This window comes from Cynocephalus volans, chromosome 5 (genome assembly GCF_027409185.1).
Source record: "Cynocephalus volans isolate mCynVol1 chromosome 5, mCynVol1.pri, whole genome shotgun sequence".
In the NCBI taxonomy this organism is placed as follows: Eukaryota; Metazoa; Chordata; class Mammalia; order Dermoptera; family Cynocephalidae; genus Cynocephalus; species Cynocephalus volans.
The window spans coordinates 64,374,686-64,398,945 of NC_084464.1; the positions used below are offsets into that span (position 1 = coordinate 64,374,686).

At 37.1% G+C, this 24,260-nt stretch overlaps 1 protein-coding gene across 18 annotated transcripts in view; it reads left to right on the forward strand.

Moving 5' to 3' along the window:
* The window catches only part of MLIP (muscular LMNA interacting protein), a 267,406-nt gene that overhangs the window by 105,229 nt on the left and 137,917 nt on the right, over positions 1 to 24,260 (forward strand). For 10 of the 18 annotated variants that reach the window (XM_063096183.1, XM_063096182.1, XM_063096193.1 and 7 more), the window contains exons 2-3: positions 17,211 to 17,366; positions 20,066 to 20,455. In XM_063096183.1, coding sequence (XP_062952253.1) covers positions 17,211 to 17,366; positions 20,066 to 20,455 — 546 coding nt within the window. Of the gene's footprint in view, positions 1 to 10,208; positions 10,305 to 17,210; positions 17,367 to 20,065; positions 20,456 to 24,260 lie in introns of those variants that run through there. The other 8 variants (XM_063096186.1, XM_063096187.1, XM_063096191.1 and 5 more) reach the window with 3 other exon arrangements.

Genomic DNA, 24,260 nt, shown 5'->3' on the forward strand with positions numbered 1-24,260 from the left:
AGACGAGGGTAAAGATTCTTGAAATCTGCCTTTCTGTTTTATTTTGGAGTGAAAACATGAAGCGGAGGAAAAGGAGGAAACTTTGTGAGTAAATATGGTAATATTCCATTACTTGTATCAATTACAGATTTTTGTTAAACTTCATATATTTAATTTATCCTAAAAGTATAGAGAGAAATTAGTATATATTGAGTAACTACTATGTGCCAGGCTAACTAGGGTCTTGTATGTCATCTCATTTAAATTTTACATCCGCCCTGTGAGGTTTAGATGCTTTTGCTGTGTCCATTTTATAAATGAAGAAACTATAGTTCATGGAATTTAAATAACTTACATAGAATCATCAGTTAATAATAGGTAGATTTATGATTTGCATCTAATTCTGACTACAAATTCAATGGTTTTCATTAGTAGCATTAGTAAATTGATCATATAAAACATCAACTTAGAGCTCACACATTGCCTCAGATATTTTTGAAGGTAAATATGGTTTACTAACTACTTATGGTAATCACATGTAGTCATTCAACAATATTTCCCATGCCTATGTTGTTTTATCTGTATTGAAAGGTCTATAGCTTTATTAATCATACCAGTGAAAATGTAATTGTATTATTTGGTGATATCTCATTTCCATTGTAAAGTTACATTTCAAGATATCAATACATGGCTTCTATAGCTAGAACTGACATACAGACAGTAAGAGAATAACAGCTATGAGAGGTAGAAAAGTCAGAGTATATAGCCATATTTCAAGAATGAATACTGGAAGCTTGGGGCAGTGTTCATCAGAGCCCAATTCTCATGGGTAGGAATCATATTAAAAACAAAATCCTGGCTGGCTGCTGCATTGTAATGTACTCTGTACTACCACCTTTCTTATCAGTTTTCTTTAAAGAGTATTTCTAAGGTAAGGCTGGCAGAAGCAGGGAGAAAATAAGAGACAACATGAACTTGGTCTTAGCCAGGCAAACTTGAGTTCAAGTTCAATTGCACCATGCACTGGTTGAGCAAGTTATTTAATCTTACTGAGACTCATTTTTCTTACAAGTATAATGAACATAATAACTCCTGCTGGCTTGTGAGAAATACAAAAGATGATATATTAAGTATCAAGAGCAGTGTCACAAAAACTCATTAAATGGTATTTATATGTATTATATGTAGCATAAAATTTGTTCTTGGGACGAGTGGGTTAAGTACTCGAGGCAGCCAGGGTGACAGACTGTGGCTGCCAAGAGTGGGAGGAGTGATCTAGACCAGAGTTGCTTTTCCTATCTTTCTTCACACACCCTGGCCCCTTGCACGCCCCTCTGATGCTAGTTCCTTTCATACATTCCTAAAACAGCCAAAGCTTTGGCATTCAGTGTGGGTTGCTATTTTTATAAGCACTGCATCTTCAAAGTGAGAAAATTATACAGAGATTAAATCACTCATATATCTATATAGATCCTGGCACTGAAATCCTTGAAACAGAAATTTCTTTTGTCCTCTCTTAATCCTCCATACATCGAGCAAAAATGCATGCAGTCATTCATTTGTGTAATAAACATGTGTTGACTATGTGAAAGGCACTATGCTAGGAGCTGGGGGTATAGTGGAGGACAAAACAGGGAATTTCCACTCTTTCTCATGCTTCTGTTTCAACTGGGGAAGGAGATACTAAAGAATTTGTTATAGAATCATATAATTTTAAAGCAGCATGTTCTCTGTGGAAGTACAAGGTGCTAAGAGAATACAACAGGAGGTTGTATGTAACTCATGGAGTCAGGGAAACCTTCTTCAGGATGTAATTATATGAAGTGTTCTGTGTGTCAAATATTGTGTTACCCTTATGATGTAAATTAAAACTCTGACCATGGAATCTCTGAATTTCTTAGAGCTCAGCAGAATAAAGAGGAATTAACTAGGGAGAGGGTTGTTGGAGAGCATTCCAAGCAGTGAGAGTAACTTGTTGGTCATTCATCTTGCTCTGTTTTCTAAAAGATAACATAAGAAGCCTCTTGTCTTGACCTGATCTCTAATCTGTACCCAATTTCCATGTATGAGAAGGGAGAAATGACTATTATTGAACACGTATGTGTCAAACTTCCTATATAGCATATTATATCATGCCATTTTAATGCTCACAAAAGTATTAAAATATTATCATCTCAATGCTGCAAATAAGTAGGCTTGGTTTGCTCAGAATGGTTCTATTGTATGCTTGCTGTCCAAGGGCAGTTATTAGTAGTGTCCCCCTTTTCGCTCATGAGAGTGTCACCAGTTTGTATGACAAATTCTATTTTCTTAAATGAATAAAGCTCAGAGAGATTAAGAATGCACCTTGGGGCACACAGCTAGTAAGTACAGAGGATGGTGGGATACCACACCACTACTCCACGATCTAAAGCCCATGTTCTGTCACTATACTGTGAGCACAATTTGTTGGCTCTACTCTTGTATTGCTTTCTGTTTTACTCTTCCAGTCGTGGTTAGGAAGGCCAAGACAAAACTAGCTTTCTGACATCTGCTGTTACTAAAACTAAGAGTTATATATTTCTATTAAGTACAAATGAAAAGAATGAGGGATTAAGATCAAATATAAAATGTGTATGGTAAGTGGTAGTTCTTTTCTTGATATGCATTTCTTTTCACTTATATTTAGCCTATTCTTTATGTTGCCCAAGAATGAGGAAGCTAATTTAAAATGCAATTGCTTCTGAAAGTCAGGATGTGACTGTAATGACAAAACATTGGTTATCATTCTTTCCTATGACAAGATGCACTGTGGGCCAGGGTGGTTCATTACTTGCCCTGGTGAGCAGAGCCTGAATGTAAAGACTTAGGGCTTCTTAAATAATCAATTGAACCCTTTTATGTTTGAGCCATTTTAATAACACTTTTTAAACACAGTTTTCAGAGTGGTCAAAACTGAGTAATACAGGTAAATTTTTTTTTTCTGTGGAATATCATGAAAGCTTTTTGAAGGCATCCTTCACGTGTAAATATATCAGAAACATGAAATAGGATGCTGTTGCTTTCCCCTTTTATTTCAAGTAAAAAATCAGATTATATCAACATCATACTGGAAATAAATATTACATTGTCACGTTCCTTTATGGAACTATGGTGTTACCTCAAAAGATGCTGGTGTCACTCTGTCCACTTAGAAACAAGATTTTATGAAGTACATCGTGTGTCAGAATTTGTTTCCCTTATGATGTATATAGAAATAATTCATAGAATGTCTGAGCATTTTCATTATACAGTATGCTTTATTCCCAACTGTTTTCTATATACCTTATTAGTACCTCTTTGGATATATTTCAAGATCTTCCAGTCAATTCATCATCCATTTATTCAATTCATATTCCTGTGCTGCTGAATATGTTGGTTGTGGACTACTGTTGGCACAACTGAGTTTATAGTTGGCAGACCTGAAATATATACCAACTATCTTCCTTTCTTTCTAACTCAGAGAACATTTGCTAGTTTTCGTCTATCTCATTGTGCTCTCTTCCCAGCCCAGATCATAAATAACATTTTATTTAGTAACTTCTTTTCATACATTCATCAAATATCACAGCAGAAAGAAGACTCTATGGACTGTCCAGTTCAGCAGTTTGCACTGCGAGTGGGATGGTAGTGTGCATTGTGCAAGCAAAGGGTTCTCTGGCCAGATAAATGTGGGAGACTGGAGGCTAAACAAAGCCTAAAAGGCATCTTGACTGTGAGGCTCCTCCAAATGTAGGATATGGAATGTACCAACTCCTAAATTTATTTGACCACAGAAACCATTTCTCACTATTCTTCTTGCAAGGCTGGTATTCTAAGGAGGGCATGTTGGATAACACTGATCTAGAACCTCGTTTTATAAACAAGTTGCCCCTGAGAAGTTGAGTGACTCACCCACAACCTCACAGCTATTTGGTGGAAAAATCTAAGACCAGAACCTATTTTGTCTGCTTCTGACCTAGACGACTGTGCATTCCATGGCCATGAACATCCTGCTGTCTCTTCCTTTACGCATTCGCATGTGAGAGTAATAGGGTGGGAGCTAATTGCAGTTACTGCCATCCTGCTATTTTCTTTAGCTCCCATACCTTTGGCTCTTAGTAAGGTCCTATGAACCCCAGTGATATCTGTTCCAGTAGAACTAAGAAACTTGAGGAGATTAGGCTGATTCTGTTTCCTTCTGGACAGTCAATTCAAAGTTTACCATAATCATTATTCTTTCCATTAGAAGAAAATAAGTTTAAGAAATATCTCCAACTAGAAAGATCACTGTCAGTCAATAAATTCATCGGACAGATATTTATACATGCCACATACTATTCCAGGTACTTTTGAAAATAGCAGTGATCAACAAAACCCTTGCCCTCATGAAGTTTAAAACCCAATGAAGAAAATGAGACAATAAACAAGGATCAAAGGTTGGTAAGTGCTCTGGAGAAAAATAATATGGGCTAAGAGGGATAGAGAGTACTGGCAAGAGGGTGGGATTGGGGTTGCAATTTTATACAGGTGGTAAAGATGTTTTACTATCAATGTGACATTTGAGCAGAGACATGAGTGTATTAGTCCTTTTATGTTGCTTGTAACAGAATACCTGAAACTGGGTAGCTTATAAAGTAGTGAAATCTATTTCTTACAGTTTTGGAGGCTGGGAAGTCTATGGTCCAGGGGGTGCATTTGGTGAGGGCCTTCTTGGTGGTGATTCTCCACAGCAATGCAGGGTGCCACATAGTGAGAGATGACCCGAGCAAGAGAGCTAACCTTCTCACTTGCTGTCCTTATTAGGCCATCAGAACCACGCCTATTAAACCATCAATCCATTACTCCATGAATGGATCAATCACAAGAGCATAGTTCTCATGATCCAATCACCTCTTAAGGGCCCCACCTTTCAAATACTGTAATTGGATTTCTGACCCTCTTAACACTGTTACAATGGGGGTCAAGACTCCAACACATGAACATTTGGGGGAACTATTTAACCCACAGCAATAAGGAATGATAAGTTTGAGAAGAACATTCCAGGGAGTGATATTAGCATGTTACAGGAATGCATGAAGTTCATTGTGGCTCAAGCTGAAGGAGCATGTGGGGAGAGTGGTAGGAACCAGCTCATGTTGGGCTGTACACCATTATAAGGACTTAGGCTTACTTTGGGTGACAAGGACAGCCACTGGAAGGTTTTACATAGAGAAGAAGCATTGTCTGATTTCTGTTTTAAAAGGCTTAATCTTGCTACTCTGTGGGAGATGTGACAGATTGAGCTCCTGGGAAGCAGACTCTGAGATGGAGATTAGCATGCAGGAAGCTTGTTAGGGAGTGCTCTCAGGAGCAATACCTGTGGGAGATGGGAAGGAGGCAGGATTGGGGGGAAGGAGGCAGGATTGGGCGGAAGGAGGAACTGGGCTGCAGTGTGGTCTCTAAGCCTAACTGATCTCATGAGGAGGCTCTGAAACTGGGATTGCTCTTCAGAACTGTCCCAAATTGGAGTGAGGGTGCTAGGCCCTTCTACGAGGCATCAGCCAGCCCTTGGATACCCCTGAGAAAGGGAGTGACTTTGGGCAAAGAGCTGTATGTAGCTGAGAGGAGCTCCTGGAGAGAACTGAGAGCTGAAGACAGTTACAGCCCTCCCAGCAGCTGGGAATAAGTTTTTCAGCTTGCAGAGGGGTATGGACAGTTTATCAGAGCACCCACTATAGGAGGCAAAGTGCACGCAAGGAGACTAGCTAGGAGGCAATGATTCAGAAAGGAGATGATGGTAGGCTCTGCTATGAGGATGTCAGAAGTAGAAGTACTGAAATATATTCATTTTTTGGATTAATTAAGGGAAAGCCATCAGGAAATACTGATATATCAATGGCAGATTTTGAGAAACAAAGAAAAAATCCATATAAACTCATGATTTTCAGCCTAAGCAACTAGAAATAAATAGACATTATTCTGAGTGGGGAAAATTTTGGGTGATGAGGAACAACTTCAGTAGAAATGTAATCAATTCAGTTTCAGATGTATTGATTTTCAGATGTCTGTGAGATATCGAAGTGAAGATGCTAGTTGTATAGGTGAAGCTTTCCAGGGAAGCCATCCAGGCTGGGGAAATAAATTTGGAACTCATTTGCATATAACCACTATTTGAAGTTAAGGAGATGATCAGCCAGAAGTAACTCCTGGACTCCTTCAAAGCTTAGGGGTCAGATGGCACAAAGCAGACAAAGGAGTGTCCAGGGGGCAGGAAGAGGACCAAGAAGAGATGATATGAAAGAAGCCAAATTAAGAATGCGATTTAACCAGGAGAGACTGAACTACATACACTTATTACTGATGAATTAATGTTTCTTTTCATTGTCTCAGTTCCTCTTTTAATTCTACTGTTTAGGGCTTATTCATTTCTTCTGAGTATCTAATTATGTCAAACGATCTCACGTAAATATTAGATTTTCTTCTGTGCTTTGAAGCTTCTGGTTTACATTAATTAAGGATGGCTACTAACACCCTTTAAACTAGGAGGATATACTCCAAGGAGAAGAGAATCTATAAGCAGTAATAAGAGAAGTAGAATCAATCCAGAGGAGGCTAAACTTAGGCTGCGCTTGAATCTCAGGTAACTTTGAAGAGATGTTAGGATTCACTTTAAATATTGTACACCCAATTCTGAGCCTGTGATTTGAGATAGCCCTGATTGGGATTCTGGAATAATCTATTGCACAGGAGACAGGAATCCAAACTCCCAATGGCTCTCATCTTCAGAGGGAAAGCACCACCCAGGGCTGGAACAGAGTAGGTGTCCTAATTTTGGTCACCAGAAACAGGAGCTAAGAGTATAGAAGCTAAGAGTAAAATCTCTCTGGGAGCAGCCTGAGACCATTTCCCCACACAGCCTTCATTCAGAGCATGTCGCTTTCACTCTCCTCCAACTTGGCTCACCGCTGGTGTCACTTGTGCAGGTGTCTCCTTCATGAGACTGTAAGCCATATTGAGAACAGGACCCAAGTCGTCTTTATCTTTATGTCTTCCAGAGCTCAGAATAGTGCTTGGCATTCAGTAGATGTTTATTAAGATAAATAAGTGGGACTTCTAGTACTTTCTGTTGTTAAGCACGCAGCATAAGAACAGACAAATGGATATCTGAATAGCCTTGGCAGCTAGATCTGTTTAATCACTTACATGTTTCTTGGCAAACTTTTGTGTACTAATCTATTTTTTTCTCAAATTTGTTTTCCATGTCAAGAAGAGAGACTGTTTGTTCTAGATTATTTATTTTAAAAGTAGTATCTTCAAAGTCTTTTGTCTTGAAGGTATTGAAGTAATATATGTTTTGAAAGAAGTGAAGGATGCTTGTGTTAGCCATCAATAATGCCAGTTTTAAAGAGAATTTTGGATTGTGTTCATCTGTTGCAAACCTTGAGAAACCTTAGTTTCTTCTGGAAAAAGATGACTCAACACAGCAGTCTGTGTTCCTTAGGGAGAGAGATCATTAAAAGTTTGTGTTTATAAAATGCTTAAGGGTCTTGGGCAGACCCTACATGATTCTTCTTGTCTATAAGAAAAGTGGCTGTAATTGGAGGATAGACTTTCCTCTCCTCTGCACCCCAAGTAATTTATATACTTTCCTTGTCATCCAAGACTAGGACTTGTTTTTTTGTTTTGTTTTGTTTTTTGACCAGGTGTCATTACTTTCTATTCAAATATGAATGGTTTCTATAGAAATTACCCTAAATATATGTGCTCTTTGAGGCTATATGTAGTTACTAACCAGATGGCTGAAGCAAGCTGTTACAGTGCATGACCATCATGTGTTTTTATTTTAAGTAAAAATTATGACTTTTATCATTATGAGAAATAGTCTATAACACCAATGATTATTAGTTAATATAACAAGGGAAAGAAATGATTAGGGAAAAGTTGCCAATAAAATGCAGAGAAAAATATCCAAATAATGGATTCATTTAGTTGGTTCTCAAATGATTCAAGGAAGAATGTGAGTAGGGAAAAAGGGGCTGAAATATTTCCTCTTTCAAATTTGATTGTGCTAACTTGCGTAAATATTGCTTTACAATTGGGAGAGGGAATGAGAGAAAGAAAAGGTCAGAGGGGAAAGAACAGGATGAGGTATAGGAAAAGAGCTTCATATTTATTTGAATACACTCAGAACAAACTGATTGGACCACTGACAAAGGTCTGGACTGTCAATTCTCCTTGGGGGGCCGCACTAGAATTTTGAGATGAGTGATCTTTAAGATTTATTGAGGCTGCTCTTCAATGTTTCAATTCATACATATGTATTTATTCATACATATGTATATTGATTCCTATTTCTCACTGAAAACACCTTTATTCAAGATCTTTGATAATCTAGATTTAACCTGATTTTCTAGTCTTATTTGCCTTTATTCTCATTTATGTTACTCATCAAACTGAAAAACAACAGTACCAATGGGAGTAACATATATTATGTGCCTGGCACAGAGCTAAAGGCTTCACATGCTGAATTTAATTGTAATCCTCACAGGAACTCCATGAAATAAATACTATTCTTATCCTCATTTCACAGGTGAGAGGACTGAGTCTTTGAGAGGTTCAGTAACTTGTTGGAGTTTTCACAGCCAGTGAATGATCCTACTCCAGGGTCCCGTGCTTTATAACTACACCTGCTTCTTCTTGCTCTTGCTGTTCTGATAGGTGCCTTCACTGAAGTTTGTCCCTCTGCTTGAAGTAAATGCTATTCCATCCCATCTTTATAAGCCCCCATCCCCCAATTCTTCTAAGTGCAAATGCCACCTTCTTGAATTACTCCACTTAAGGTGGTTGTAATCTCGCTGCAGTCTGAAATTCCTCTAAATCTTGGCTACTCTAAGTGTCACAGACCAGCAGCTGAACATCACCTGGGAGCTTCTTGGAAATGCAGAATCTGGGAAGTCTCCCCAGATCTCCTCATTAAAAATCATGTTTTAATAAGATCCCCAGGTGCTTTACGTGTGCAATAAAGTTTGAGAAGAACTGCAGTATGGAACATTTTCTTTCCTTTTTTCACTTTGTCTCTCTGTTATTTGTATACCTGTTTTATATTCTCAGTTGAACTGTAAGCTTTTTTGAGGAAAGGAGGTTATTATATTTTCTTTTGGGGTACCATAAATAAGCATAACATAAAAGAAGGCACACAGTTTGTTTAGTGATGTAACAAAACACTTATATTCAGAAATTTAGACTGTATTCTAGGTCAAAATATACTCTGCTGTTTGGAATAGTTTTGATCACCATGCTAGTAGAATCACTTTTAAAATAATCATTTTATTCATAATGTTTCCACAAATTCAGGCTTTTGGTGATGTTGAAATTGATAAGAGGTTTAATCTAGGTCCCTAAAATAAAACCTTCATTCTGTTCCATACCTTTGGTCTATACGAAGCCGTTTGGACTCATCTGTCACTGCCAAAACACAAATATAGATATCACAGATTTGGAGAAAAATCAATGTTTAGAAAATAGAGATACTGAAAGCTGAAGACTCTAATCAGTTTCTCATGTGAAGTTTTGAGGCTTGTTTTTCTGCCGTTAGGATACTCACTGTCTTCAAGGAAACTTGGAATGGAATTTTGTTTTGACAATTATTTGATTCCAAGCTTTATTCTAGAGCTAATTTTTTAACAGCAAAACTTCAGTCACTACAGATGCTCCTGTATCGTTGCTTATAATTTAGACACCAAGGACTGATAATTAAAGTTATAGATTTTTGGAAATGATAACTGTGTGTTTTCTAATTCTATATTTACACTCAGCGTTTGCATGTATTTGTACCTCTAAATGTTCACTGTGAGTGTGACCAAATGATCATTGAGATTGGCAGATGCCAGGGCCCTTCAATCAGCTCCTCATTGCTGCACATTCTGGCTCCTCCCTTCCTTTCACAGAATATATAATTGGAATAAATGCTTGAAAGGAAAAGAGGGCGAACACATGTAGGTGGCAATTTTTCACTTCTACTGATTCCATTTCAGCAGTCAGTATGACCTCTCATGAAGTTCCAAATCTAAAAATGGTCAAAAACATAAATCCACTCTTTGGAGTTGACAAAACTCTCTAATTCAGAGAGGATTCTGCTTTACCTCTTTTTAGAGTTCTTTTTTTCTGTGTGAGTGTGTGTGTGTTGTTTTAGTAAGAGGCTCCCTTCCCACCTCAGTCGTTGGTTTGCTCGCTCCTTATGTGATGAATCAATGCTTCCAGAACAGGGGCTTCTGAGTGACTGCGGGAACAATTACTTCCAAATGAACTCGTGCATCTTAGCAGGGAGCATTCAGACCACAGCCCAGGTAAAAGAAAGTCTTTGCTTAATGCTTTCAATAACTTTTAAAAGCAAGTGTACTGTTCTCATGGTGGTTGCTGCAAGAGAGTGTGAGGGAGAGCTACCGGGTGCAGATAAATTTGTCTGTGTATCAAAATGAATTGTTATCTACAGTTTGAGGAAAGGGCAAGCAGATCAAAGCAGAACTGCTCAATGGGCAAAGAAAATGCTCAGGATAGCCTTGGCACAGTGTTAATGCTAAGATTCCCTGTGATGCCTTTTCTCAATAGGAGGTTTGTGGCCATCTGTGAGTGTGGGTGTCAACATTGGAAGACAGGGAACTTTTAGGGAAATGTAAGCGAGGAAGGCATTATAGCCTGAAACCGAGCAAAGGCGCAGTTAAACTGAATGGCACAGGGGAAAACAATTTCTCGAATTATTAGGCTGTCTGGTGAGAAGGTGACAACCTTAGAGATTGTGAGCATTTCAAAGCACATTTAGGAAAAAATTTTAATTCTCTCAGCTCTTATTTCTATTATTGAAATAGTTTCCCAAGGATAGGAACTAGGATGTTTAAATGGCATTGACAACTGAAAGTGTTAATTGACAATTAACAAGTGCAATGCTATTAACGTGCATCTGCTTCTGCTTTGTGTAGAAAATAATTTTTCATCACCATAGCAATTCATTTTGGGGCTCCACTGGAATTTGGCCACTACAGTGTGCAGCAAACAGCCAATTTTTAAATTTTCTTTCCTGAACAAAGGATTCAACAGTCTACTGGCTAACTGTGCCTCTTCATCTGAATGTTGCATAGTATGATTAGTGTAATTTCAAATCCTTATCCAACTGAAATCCTTTACAATTAAATATTAGGTTTTTGGTAAGAGAAGAGGATGCTAGATAAAAGCAGTAAAAAGAGCCCCATGCTAACATTGTACTGCTAGCTTAAAAACAAATACCAAATGATTGCTCTTTTTACGATTGTTCTTCTGAGGGGATATGTATGAGCAGGAATTTATCCCTGATCTTTTTCCTCTCCAGCAGTAACCCAGGAAGATGAATAAGTCTTTAGTCCTATTAGATTTTCCATTTTTATGTTTTCTGGAATGACATTATGTATTGGTTCAACTAAAATAAAAAATTGTTCTACTACAGTGGTAAAGAAATTTTATGTAGGATACAAATATTTCTGTTGGAAAATATAGCAATAAAGTAGAAGGAAATAATTTTACTTATCAGCTGCCTTCATTGTCAGCATGCAGTTATGTTTAGAAATTCCTTTGAGGGTATGGTTGTAACAGCACACCTTATTCATTGAAGCATCAGTTTTTATCCATACTTTGTTTTCATTTTCTTCACTAAAATTATAGCTATCAATCTTTAAAAAGTCTATAGTTTGTGATAGAACAATTGTGGAGCTCTGTTTGTAGTTTAGAGATTTAATTAGCATTGAATTATGTGAATTGTGTAAGGCATTTGGAGAAGTTAATTTTGTCATTGTATATGCTTGAGAAGGTAAAGCTACTTATTGCTTATAATGGTTATATGATTTCATAATCATAGGTGGCATCAGTAATCATAATCAAGCCTTACATCAGTATTTGCATTTCATTTGGGTGGAACCTAAGATAGACCTATAGTCATTGTGCGGGAAGATAAGGACAGACCTACCTACAGAGCCTGGGGACAGGGTCACAATTTCACCTCTTCTTCCTTGACTGTACTAAAGAATTATCTTTATTTCCTGCCCAAATAAAATTCTAGGATAGATCATGTGAATTACCCCCAGTGATTTCCTTGCCAAAACCATTCTTCATTCCATCATGATACTGATGAGATTACTGAAGTAAAGGAATCATCCTAGAAAATAATATATCTAGAAAGTCTGCTGTATTAAGTATTGCTGATCAGACTAGTGGGGCCTCCAAATCTCACAAGGATCTAATGTTCTTTCCTCAAAGAAAAGTAGTGATTTGTTATTTTCTGATGATGAACTGCCACCTGGGAATTATGACATGACTTGCACTGAGGAAGTAATGGCAAATATCTTTAAAGACAGACAAGAATGTTAAATAATGAAAGTTGGCTAAGAAGGGTTTTTCTGTGTATTTTATACACCTAAAGAATATGCATTGGGGCTGGCCCATGGCTCACTCGGGAGTGTGCAGTGCTGATAACACCAAGGCCACGGGTTCGGATCCTATATAACAATGGCCGGGTAGCTCACTGACTGAGCATGGTGCTGACAACACCAAGCCAGGGGTTAAGATCCCCTTACCGTTCATCTTATTAAAAAAAAAAAAAAAAAAGAATATGCATTGTTTCTACAAGAAATAAGTTACCAGAAAGTCATACCCTGTAATAAGTGGTCTAGAGTTAGTTCATTAGGCCTTTCTAAAGCTTGGGTGAAATCTTTTACAAGGATATCTAGTTCTTTTTTTGATTTTGTGCTCAGAAAGAAAACCTCTAATTAATAATACAGTGTCTCATGTTGCACGTTTCAGGGACCCGTCTGACCCCAGCTCCACATTTATTCAAGATTTGCCACAATGTTCTCAGTTTCTCTCTCCAGCCTAGTCTTGCCTGGCTTGTCTTTTCACAAGGACAGTCCTGTCAACATTCTCATCTCACAGTTCCTTGACCTTCACAAGCTCAGTATCTTTCCTCTCAGATATTCAGTCTCAAAGGTAAAACCCACACTCTATAATCATCTAAAATTTCCATACTTCTAATTATTGAACTCTAATATACCATATTGTGACCCCAGCCATTCTCTTCAGCAGTCACCACTGCATCAAATCTGTTTTCTGAGCCACAGAGACCTTTAATCTCTTGAACTTGACAGTCCTTCTTACCTACGCACATTGAACTCCATGGTTAATCATTTGCTCTACTCTTACAAGTACCCTGAATTTCCTTATGTTCACAGCATCCTTCTGTCAAACCCACCTCCAGACATCAACTCTACAAACGCTACACTGTGTAATGCTGAATATACTAATTATCCTAATTTGAGCATCACATATTGCACACAGGTATTTACCCCACAGATATGTAAAAACAATTACATTTCAATTTAAAAAAAAAAGAAAAAAAAGCTATAATTCACTTTCTCTTTTCCTATGATAGGCAGTTCAACATCCCTCTAGAGACTATCAAATGGCCAAGCAAACTGCCTCACTACAAATTTATTGATTTACATTTGGGCTGGGCCTTCAGTATAGTCTGTCAGTCCTTTTGTTTCTGGTCAGGCCTCTTTCTAACTGTTGTCAATAATATTCCAACCTTTTCTATTTTCTTTAAAACCTCCAGGCCATCTTTACTAGATCTTCTTCAGCCCTGGATAACTTAATATTAGAGTCTGTAGGGTTTAGGCTTGGATCTCTTCTTTTCCTATTTATGTTTACTCTCTTGGTGATCTCATTTAGTCTCATGGTTTTAAATACCAGGTTAATAATCCTAATAATTTTATCTCCAGCACAGACTTTCCTTTAAACTTGATTCTCATACCTGTATTTCCACTTGAATGCATTTTGAGAATATCAAATTTGAGCTTTATTCTTTGTGTGTGTGTGTGTGTGGGGGGGTTGGATTTAATGAAACTATTTATTTATTTATATTAAAACATAACTGATTATACATATCTATGGGGTACAGAGTTGAATATCAATACCTGTGTGCAATATGTGATGCTCAGATCAGGATAATTAGTATACTCATCTTTACACAATGTAACCATCTTTATTCTCATACCAGCTTTAACTGTTGTCTTCCTCATTTCAGTGAATAATGTCTCATTTCTTGCAGTTACTCAGGGCAAAAAATTTTGTACTCGTCTTGACTCTTGTCTATTTTTTATACTCTACCTCCAATATTTCAGCAGATTCTAAGTTTTTCCTTTAAAATATAGCCAGAGTCTTCATACTCCTTACCACTATCACTAGAGCAACTCAAGTTCAACCCACAATTTTCTCTCCAAAGGGTTATTGAAGTAGCCATATAGCAAGTCTTCATGGCACTCATGGAAATACTATATATTTCCTATATTTATTCTTTTACCGTTTGTCTCTCCCTCCACTCAAATGTAAACTCCACGAGGGTAGGGATTTTTGTTCACTCTTATAGCCCCAATCCCTGAAATAAGTGCCTAATATTTAGTAGGCATTTAAGAAGACCTTGTTGAATAAAAAGAAGTAGAAGGCAAAGTGTTCAAGTAAGGATTGCTTTTAGTAGGAGCACAGTAGTAGGACTGAAGACCATGGAAAAGGGCAGAGATGAAGGGGGGAGTAGATATGATGTTGGGGGGTTTCTCTTCTGATTGCTTTGATTATCAGTAAAATATGAAACAAAGTCATCAGCTCAGAGTGAGAATGGGGAAGATGTCAGGGTTTTGAAGAAGAGGAAAAAGGTGTGAAAGTTTTCTAGGCCAAGGGAGAGTGATGGAAGTATAGTTTTGTGGGGCATTGAAGAGTCTGCTTGAGTCTTAGTTAGAAATCTGAAGTGAAACCAGTAAGCATGGTTGTGTGATTTCCCCCAGCTGTGGTGCAGGAATAGAGTAAGTAGGGGGTTAGATTTAGTGAAGATTGTGATTTACCCAAATGAGATGATGTCAAGAGAGGGCAAGGAATTTGAGGGGAATCCAAGGGAGTAATTGTGGTCAACTTGGTTTTTGCAGCTGGTTAAGAAGACAAATATGGGAAAACATAATGTTGGAAGGATCAAGTAGATTTAATCCCAGTGGGGTGTAAGAAATGTTGAAGTCACAATACTAGAGGGAGTAGTATGGAGAGACAGGAAATGGTGGACAGAGAATGAAAAAACTGAAATTATGGAAGGTTTGCAGCTATTGGTCTAGGCTAGGGATGTGAAAGGCAAGGAAGAGTAGAGGTCAAAGAAACACAATATTAGAAAAATTAACTATTGGGATATGATATTGGATATTATGAAAAGCATAGTGTTAGAAAGAGTGGCATTGAGCCAGGAACTAAATCTTCATGGAAAGAAGGGTTCAGTTTGGGTGTGGGCATATGACTTCACCTGGGAGAGGTAGTGAATGGTTTAGAGTGGTGATATGATATTAAAAGCTGGAACTTTTTAGGTGAGAGAGAATAGTTTGGAAGCAGTAAAGAGGAACAAGGAAAACAGTTATCCTACGTCCAGGCCTAGAGTCATTTGGAGAGAACCATGTTTAATAGAACTGGAAGGTGAAGGGAATATTTAGAGAAGGTAAAGATATGGTGAATTTTTATAATGGTTGACTGAATTCCAGGAAGCATACTGTAAAAAGGTTTCAAGGGTTGGAGCAGGGTGCTAGATGGGAACAAAACTAGGGATGGGCATGGCATCCAGGGACTGAGGAATGACTTGGAGGCCTGGGTTTCTCATAGGCACCAACCTGAACTAGGTTGAAGGGCATGCCCATAAGGTCATACAGTCTGCAGGATACAGAAAGGAGGTGCAGCCTGAAGGGAGAGGAGAGTGAGGGTCTCGCCAGGGCACATCAGATTTCTCCTAGCAGAGGCTTAGAGATGGCAGAGGGGCAGGCAGTGTTACTCTGACCAGATGGGGCTGATTTTATCATAAAAACTGATTATATTTGGGCATTTTCCATAACCTTCCTACTCTTATCACTTTTGCAGTCCACCACATTCATGGACTTTTCTACATCTTTAGTTCCTTTTCTCTGGTCTCAAAGGAGACCATGTTCCTTCTCTTATTTCCTTATAGTATTTTGCCTGCTTCCTCCAGGATCTTGCTCCCTTTCCCTTCTCTAATGGCTCCGTATCCCCCGGTCCATAAATATGCTCAAGTCTACTCTATTACAAGACCCACAAAGCCACCTCGTTGACTCTACTTCCCTCCCTAACTACTCTCAACTTCTTTCTTCACTTCTCATCCAAGCTTCTTGAAATAGAAGCCTACAGTACCAACTTCTCTTTCTCCAGACACAACTCAGTCCTCCACCTATTGACTTTGTCTTTCTGTTCTTGTCTCTACCCTTGTGACTTTTAAAACCAGATTTGTCTGTCTAAAATTCTAATAAGGCCATGTCGTTCCTCAATCGACAATGCTTTACTGGTTCTCTGTTGTCAACAGGACTCAGTCCAAGCTTGACGCACACCCACTGCTGCTGCTTTCCATGCTTTCTTTCACTAACATGCTTTTCTCAGCCTGGGGTATCCTTATCCTCCTCTTCACCTGGACCTAAATTTCAGGTGTTGCCTTTTATGGAGCTTGCAGTTTGGGTAGGCACCCCTCACTACGTTTCCCGAGTGTTCTGTGCATATCCCTTTTCTACTTGTGAAAAGTCTACTGACTATTTTCCTGTCCACCATCGTTTCCCTTGGTCCTGAGTGCCTGCCACACAGCAAGTACTTCATAAAATTATTTTTGAATGCAATAAGAATAAATGAAAGAGAAGGTATATCCATAAGAGCAGGCATGGACATTCTGATAGGCATACTTTCAATTTTAAATTCATATTATAACTATTTTGTTAATGGTAATTGTTGGAATTTCCTTGCATGCTGTGGAACATGAGTCAATAAATTGAACCTGGTAACCCAGGGTTAAATGCATAAAAGTCAATTTTGAATCTGAGACAAGATGCTGTGTTTGTGATGACCCCACTGAGGTAGAGATGCCCTGGAAGGTTCCAGCTGATCAGCTTGACTCACTACTGTTTTATTGCCATCCCCTACAACAGGATCTTCCTGGGGTTGTATTGCTTTCTCTGGTAAATGGTATCATAAAAAAGGTTCTGATACACTGTGACTATTTTTACAGCTGTTGTCTTTGGCAGCCCTACAGATGATTCCCGGATGGTAGGCAATTTGTCAAAATAAATGAGATAGGTATCATGATATATAGAAAATAAAGACAAGATAAACCTTTGACAAGACTGCAAGTTTAATTTATTACTATCTCATAGGTCTCTCCTGGTGATTCGGAAGCCAAACCTCTGATCTTCACATTTGTCCCCACTGTCAGAAGACTACCAACCCACACTCAGTTGGCTGACACCTCTAAATTCCTTGTTAAAATTCCTGAAGAACCAAGTGATAAGAGTCCAGACACTGTAAATAGGGTAGGATTACTTTTATTACTTTTTATTTCAGGCAATTATATTAAATTGTCCATAGTAATGACTTGGAAATTCGTATCAATGTTTATTTCCATGCTTAAAGTGAAATTATTGTGAAATCTAGGGTTTACTAAAAATATAATTATGTTATAGAAACCTAACTGTTATCAAATCCCAGGTTCTCGCTAATGCATTAGTCTCAACTCTTTTGCGTTGACATTCTATTCTTTGCTATTCACATGACAAATTCTGCCTCCTGGCACCTTCTCCCAAATATATCTTAAGAAAATAAAAACAAAATTGAAAAATGCTTAAATTGAACTTGAAAGAAAATACAAGATAAAATGGTGAAATGTTATTATTTTATAGTTAATAAATTAGCAACATTAAAAAAAAGCCACACCCAATGTGGGGGCAGTGGTGGAAATATTGGCATGTTCAGACCTTACTGCTAGTTTTGTAAATTTTTACAGTTTTGTGAAAGACCCTTATCTACAATCATAAAAGTGATCATAACATTTCAAAAATGTAATTCTTGGGACATGTATCCCAAGGAAAGGGTACAAGAGAAGAAAAAGTTTATATAGGACAAAATGAAATTAATTAGTATAAAACGAAAACAGCCTATTATCTAACAGAGAAAAATTGTGAATATGATAATATATCACCTTGAAAAAGTTATAATTATGGTGATTATGTCATTTCATGGAAAATGTTAACCTTATAATAGGTGATAAGATAGGCTATAAAATTGTATTCATACCCTAATTATACCTATGTAATATGAGACCAAAACCAGAAGTAAAATTAAAACGAAAAAACCTTGACAGTGTTAAAATTACAAAATTTTAGGTAAAATTTTTCCTCTCTTTAAAGTGTATTTTAACATTGTTTCATTATAAATAAAATGTGATTGGGGGAAATTTGTGTTATTCTTGAGACAACTGGGAAGGGATAAAATAATCAGATTCACCTTGTCTATATAAAAACATCTGTTGGAGGATACTTCCAAAAGTTTGTGAAAAAATTAAATGCAAAGATAATTTCCGTGAACTTTTTGAAGGCTCCTCATAGCTAGAAAGTAGTAATATATCTCTGATCCTGTGTTTTCAACGTTGTCATCTCATTTGAAAGACTAATGGGGCCAAATTATCTCAGAGAATGTTATATAAGGTACTTCTGGGAAGTTTCTTCCTAACAGTACTGAACAATATTTTCATGGGATCCTTTGCTAGAGTGTATGAATGGTATGAGACTGTAGCTATATGAATCAGGCTTGATTTCAAACTTCTAAAGCTTCCTGAGATGATACTATTTATCTGCTGATTGCAATGATATATATACAGCCACATCTTGAAAAGATTAAAGATTTTTCTATTTTTTAAAAAGTTCAATATTAGAATAAGGTAATTCCTTGTTCACTTATATACTTATCTACTAAACATATGCTACATGCTCTTGGTGCTTGGATTCCATGTGAATAAAGACAATCAAATGGCTTATTTGTTATTGGGAAGGCAGACAAAGAAAAAAAATGAAAAAGTGAAAAGTATACAATAAAATCTCAGGTAGTGATAAATGCTGTGAAAAAAATACATCAGAGTAAATAAATAAAGAAAAGAAAATCCTAGCTAGAGGCAATTTGTGTGTTATCCCGACTATATCATCACCTACGGAATAGTGTGGGATGAGTGTATCAAATCAACTCCTTAGTTTAGTTGTATCTAATCAGTGGTTTGACTCCTATCTTCACACATATAACACATACAAACGTATTAGCCTAAGTTAAATTGACCACCATAGTTGAAATTCTTAGTTTATTTTAGTTTGTTCAGTGGCTTAACTTTTTATTTCAAAATAATTTTCGCCTAACAGAAAATTGTAGAGAAAAGAATAGTAACCATAATATATTTATCACAACAAGGAAATTGACATTGGGCCCTATAAACACAATCTTAGTGTACATAGCTATTATTTTAGAAACAGAAGTTTGGTAGCTTGAAAAAGCTATCTTAGTTTCTTTTTCATCTTGTAAATCTTCCATATATACATAGAAAATTGGTTGGGAAAATATTTAAAATTACAAATCCAAAATAAAATAACATAGTGAAAAATACTTGTTATATTAAAAATAGCCACCTCTTTTTCGTGTCCCATTTATGAGTTTTTCCCAATTAGTTTAGATGGTTTTGCCTGACTATCTATGCACTTTGTTTCAATTTTATTTTTCCTCTCAGATTTTTAGAGAGATTTATATTATTTCAGAACCTTTCAATGGCATCTCCTTCCCCCTCTGGTTGTAAATGGTATATGGATTGCTTGACCACTAACTAATCCCTTGACCAATATCCATTTGTTTCTTGAATGTCTTCATGGAAAACATAGCTCGCTTTCTTTAAAAAAAAAAAAAAATCATATTATGGTTTACTGAAAGCAGTTAGGTTTGCATGTTGATTCTGAACCCTAAGTTGTTTTGGGCTTGGGTCAGGACAAACAGGTGGGCTAGTAAAAGTAAACCATTCATTTCAACCCAATCTCTTAGTCCAATCTGATTTTTTAAATATGTTCTATAAAACTCTTTAAAAGCAGATTAAGCTTTTCACTGTACATGCAAAAAAGCAAAAACAAAACAAAACAAAACAAAAACAAAATAAAATTATCAAAACAATGTCAACGCTTTTATCTCTCTACATCTATTACAGTCTAATTCCGATGACTACTTGACCTTGAATGCTGGAAGACAAGAGAGAGACCAAGGGACATTGACTTATCCTTCAGAGGTCAGTGGAAAGATTTCACAAGAAAGGGGATTTAAAGCAAGCGAACCTCAAGGAATGCAGCAAAGTGACCTCTTCAAAGCTGAGTATGTCCTTATTGTGGACTCTGAAGGGGAAGATGAAGCTACAAGTAAAAAAGGTGAACAAGGCCCCTCAGGGGAGACAAGCACCGCAGTTGTCCGACCCAAGTCTCTAGCAATCTCCTCCAGTCTGGTCTCTGATGTGGTGCGTCCCAAAACACGGGGGGCTGAACCCAAGGCCTCATCACATCCTGAAATAGCTCATGCAATGGGCCCTCAGCAAAAGCATGGGCAGGTAGGTTTTGCCTTCTTGCCATAAGAAAAAAAAGTTGTGTTTGCATACCCTTTGTTGTGGGATGTCTTCAAAGGAGTTCCTGTTTAAGGCATACAAAACTCTCAAAGAAAAATATATTGAAAAACCCAAATCTCAAGTTTAGAAATCATCACATACATAGTGTAAGCTAGGTAATAAGTTTGTAAACTGAAAAGGATTATACAATTATACGATGAATTGGCTGAAGAGAAAATGTAACACATTTAGCTGGAATGGATTTGGGAGAATATTACCTCTTCTGAACAATTTTGCAGAAGGTTGACATTGGGAGTTTCTTCAGTTGAGAGAGTGATTGATGAGCTGGGTGCCTTAAAAAGCATATTGTAGACATGAGAAAGATACAGTCAGGTTACATTAATCAACACATTGCTTTTAAACTAGTAAAAGGGTAGCAAAAGGATAAACTAGAAAATAAGAGTGTGTAAGGAAAAAGATTTTCCCTTGAGTGTCTTAAGGAAAATATCTATTGTGATCCTGGAGGCCACCAGCATGGAGCTGACCTCAGTGAAGTGGAGAGAATATCCCACTCCAAAACTTAGCAGCAAGATTCAATGGTTCCTTTTAGGTGGAGAGCCTATGGTGTAACAGAAGACCCACATCTGTGATGGCAAGAAAGAACAGGCTGGATAGGGAGGGGTTTTGAAGGAAAAAAAAAACAGAAAGATTTTGCCACTGACTGGCTATTTGGTATAATAAAAATATAAGATCACTTTGACAAGGCCTAGTTAGAATGTTAGGAATGCAGAATCTGGCCTTGAGAGTCGGTACTGCACATGAAGCGCTCACTCCTCAACAATGAGCATGGTGCCGAAATGCCCTGTTTAGGATTTACTAGACCAGGCATTTGCAAGCAATCCAAAGTAGTTTGAAGGACATTTTCATTGGTGCATTCGTCTTTTTGTGCTACTAGAACTTATGCATAACGGTAGAGCAGGCATTTTATTTTTGGTGCCATCCCATGTTTATTTCTGCAGCCTTCCCTGACTTCCTGATGCTGTGTTTTTTTATCACCTTCAAGCATCCACTATCATATATTGCCTTTTGGTTATGGAAGACTTACACTCTGTTACTCCCTCCCTCATCCCCCACATAGGTCTACTGGACTAAAATTCTTATTTCTTAAGTTTATTCTAAGCTAGGTATTGAAATAAAACATTATAATCGTATAATTTTGGTATTCTCAATAAGCTGTGATAGGCTAAAAACATTCTTTTTTTGCCTTAGGACCTCAGGAAGATGATGGAATGAATAACCAAGTTGGGGATGTGGGGATTTCCATTGTCAGTGGAGGGTAGTTTTATGTGACCCCCATGAGAAGAACATGTAGGTGTGATAATACCAAATATAAATAAAGAAAAATATTATTAATACATTTTGGGGTTTTTGACTTACTCTTTTCCAAAATTGATAGATTTCTTCCCCTGAACTGGACATTTATTTTTATTTTCATGTGGCCAAACATATATAAATCAAACTAGAGGTTGAATGCATACTTTGGAATCTTTTTTTCAAAAACATTATTTGGGAGTAAGTTATAGTTCATGTTTTCAAAGCTCCAAGTAAAAAGGCAAAACAATGTAACTTATTAGTTGTGGCTAAAAATTATGTTTACCAGTAACAGAGGAATACTGGATCCTGAAATACTCAGGAACAGCCATTGTTCCTATTTCCATTTCCTATAATAATCCATTGAGTCATGAAATAAAAATAAGACAACTGTTATCACAATGTAAATTAAACAGAAATGACCAGAGCACCAAAGAAAGTAGTTTAGGCAATTTAATACAGGCAGTAATAGAACTCTAATGTAAAAAGTCTAAAAAGCATTCCATGATTGACCTACTTGATTTCAACAACATCAATTTTTCAATCAGAAATGCAGTCAGTTAAGTGAATTGTTAGCTAGTCTACGTGGTAAAAATGAATCCAGGTACAGAATTGTCTGTAAGTTAGCACTGGGGGTGAGCCAGCCACTCCTAAGACATCCTAAAAAACATCTTCAGTTTTTAGTCTGGTCTTCAATCTGTTTGTAAGCTAGACTAGATGTCCTTTTCCACCCGCATCTTGTCCCTCTCTTCTTCAGCTCTCTCGAACTAACACCGAAGCACCGACTCACACCTTTTCATCCCTGAGCCCATTGTGAACTTTCTTCCCCAGACGCATCTCCATTTTGGCCTAGGCTACTTGATACTCTAAGCTCAGCTCAAGTAGCAGCTCTACTTCGAGACATTCTCTTTGAAGAGGAGTTAGTTCTCCTCTTCCTTAGTTGCAATTTTCTTTATTGTTTCATAGCTTTTTTTGAAAATCTCCATTATAATTCATTTTCACCCTGTTGTAATAAATGATTTTATCTTTCTTCCTCACTAGATTAAAAACAATTTAAAATCAAGATTTGTCTCTGTTCATTTCTGTATCCCAGCACCCACTGCACTGCTTTGCACATAAGAGGGGTTCAGTAAGGTGTGTTAAAATAATAAATACTCAAAAATGTACATTCTGCTCATCCTTGAGGTCCTTGTTCAGACATTGACTCTTTCATGAAGTCTGCTTTGGTTCCCTCAGTGAAAGCAAACTCCCCCAATATAATTCTGGTAGATTTTTTTTGGTACTTATTTTATAATTATTACATTCCAGTGTGTATTATAACTATTGAGGTACATGCCTTATCTCCACTAACAAATTGTAAAGTCTTTAAAGGTAAAGCTCATGTTAAATTCATTTTTATTAAATATTTTGTTCCCCAACGTAGTTAGTATATTATCTTGAACATAGTCAATATAAATATTGGGTTGAATGCATATATGTCTTCAAATATTTTCTTTGAAGTGGCTTGTTTACGTAAAATTAAATTATTTTAAAATACTTCTAAATAAGTTAAGAGTAGGTTAAAAGTAAAGATGCAATATCAAATAAGCAATTGAATCAAAATCCTCTTAAATAAAATTCAGAAAAAAGAGAAGAATATTCATGTAGAAATCCAAGAATTGTCTTACCTATGGATGATATTAGAGTTAAAAGAGATGAATACACACACAACACAGAGTGATTTGTCTGAAAGACAGATGATAAAGCTTGGGGTTAAGGTGGTGACAGTGGGAATAAAAAGAAAACCTACGGGGTAGAATTAGCTGGACTTGTTCATTGACAGTATCTGGGGAAAATTAAGCATAAAGTTTATAACCAAGAAAATTGGATGAATGTTGGCATCATTAATTGAGGAAGGAATAACAGGTCTTGGGAGGGGAGAAGAAGGGGTTCAGCATCTGGTGTTGAATGATGATGTGTCTGCATGATGATATTTAGAAAGGAGTTTCAAGTATGAATCTGGAACACAGGACAGAGTTGTGAGACTGGAGATATTTCCTATATCAGTTGAAGTAATGGGAGTGGAGATATTTATTTAGGGAAAGAATGTAGAACTAGATGACATAGAATTCAAGCCAGGAAATTGCAAAATAAGAAAGAACTGTGAAAGAAGAGAATTCAATGAAAAAGACTTAGAGGGGACCAAAGTTGGGGACAGGGGTTTCATGCAATGAAAGCTAAAGGGACTTTTCACACAAAAAGAGGAGTCTACAGTGGAAATCAAAAACAAGGTCAAATAAAGTAGGGACCCAAAGTCAATTAAATCTGAAAATTGGGAGATCACTTGGTGACCTTAGTGGTAACAGTGTGAATGGGGTAACGGAGACAGAAATCAAGTTGAGAAATGGATGGGAGGTAAGGACAGGGAAGTTATGCATAGGGGAGGTGTTATGGGAAAACA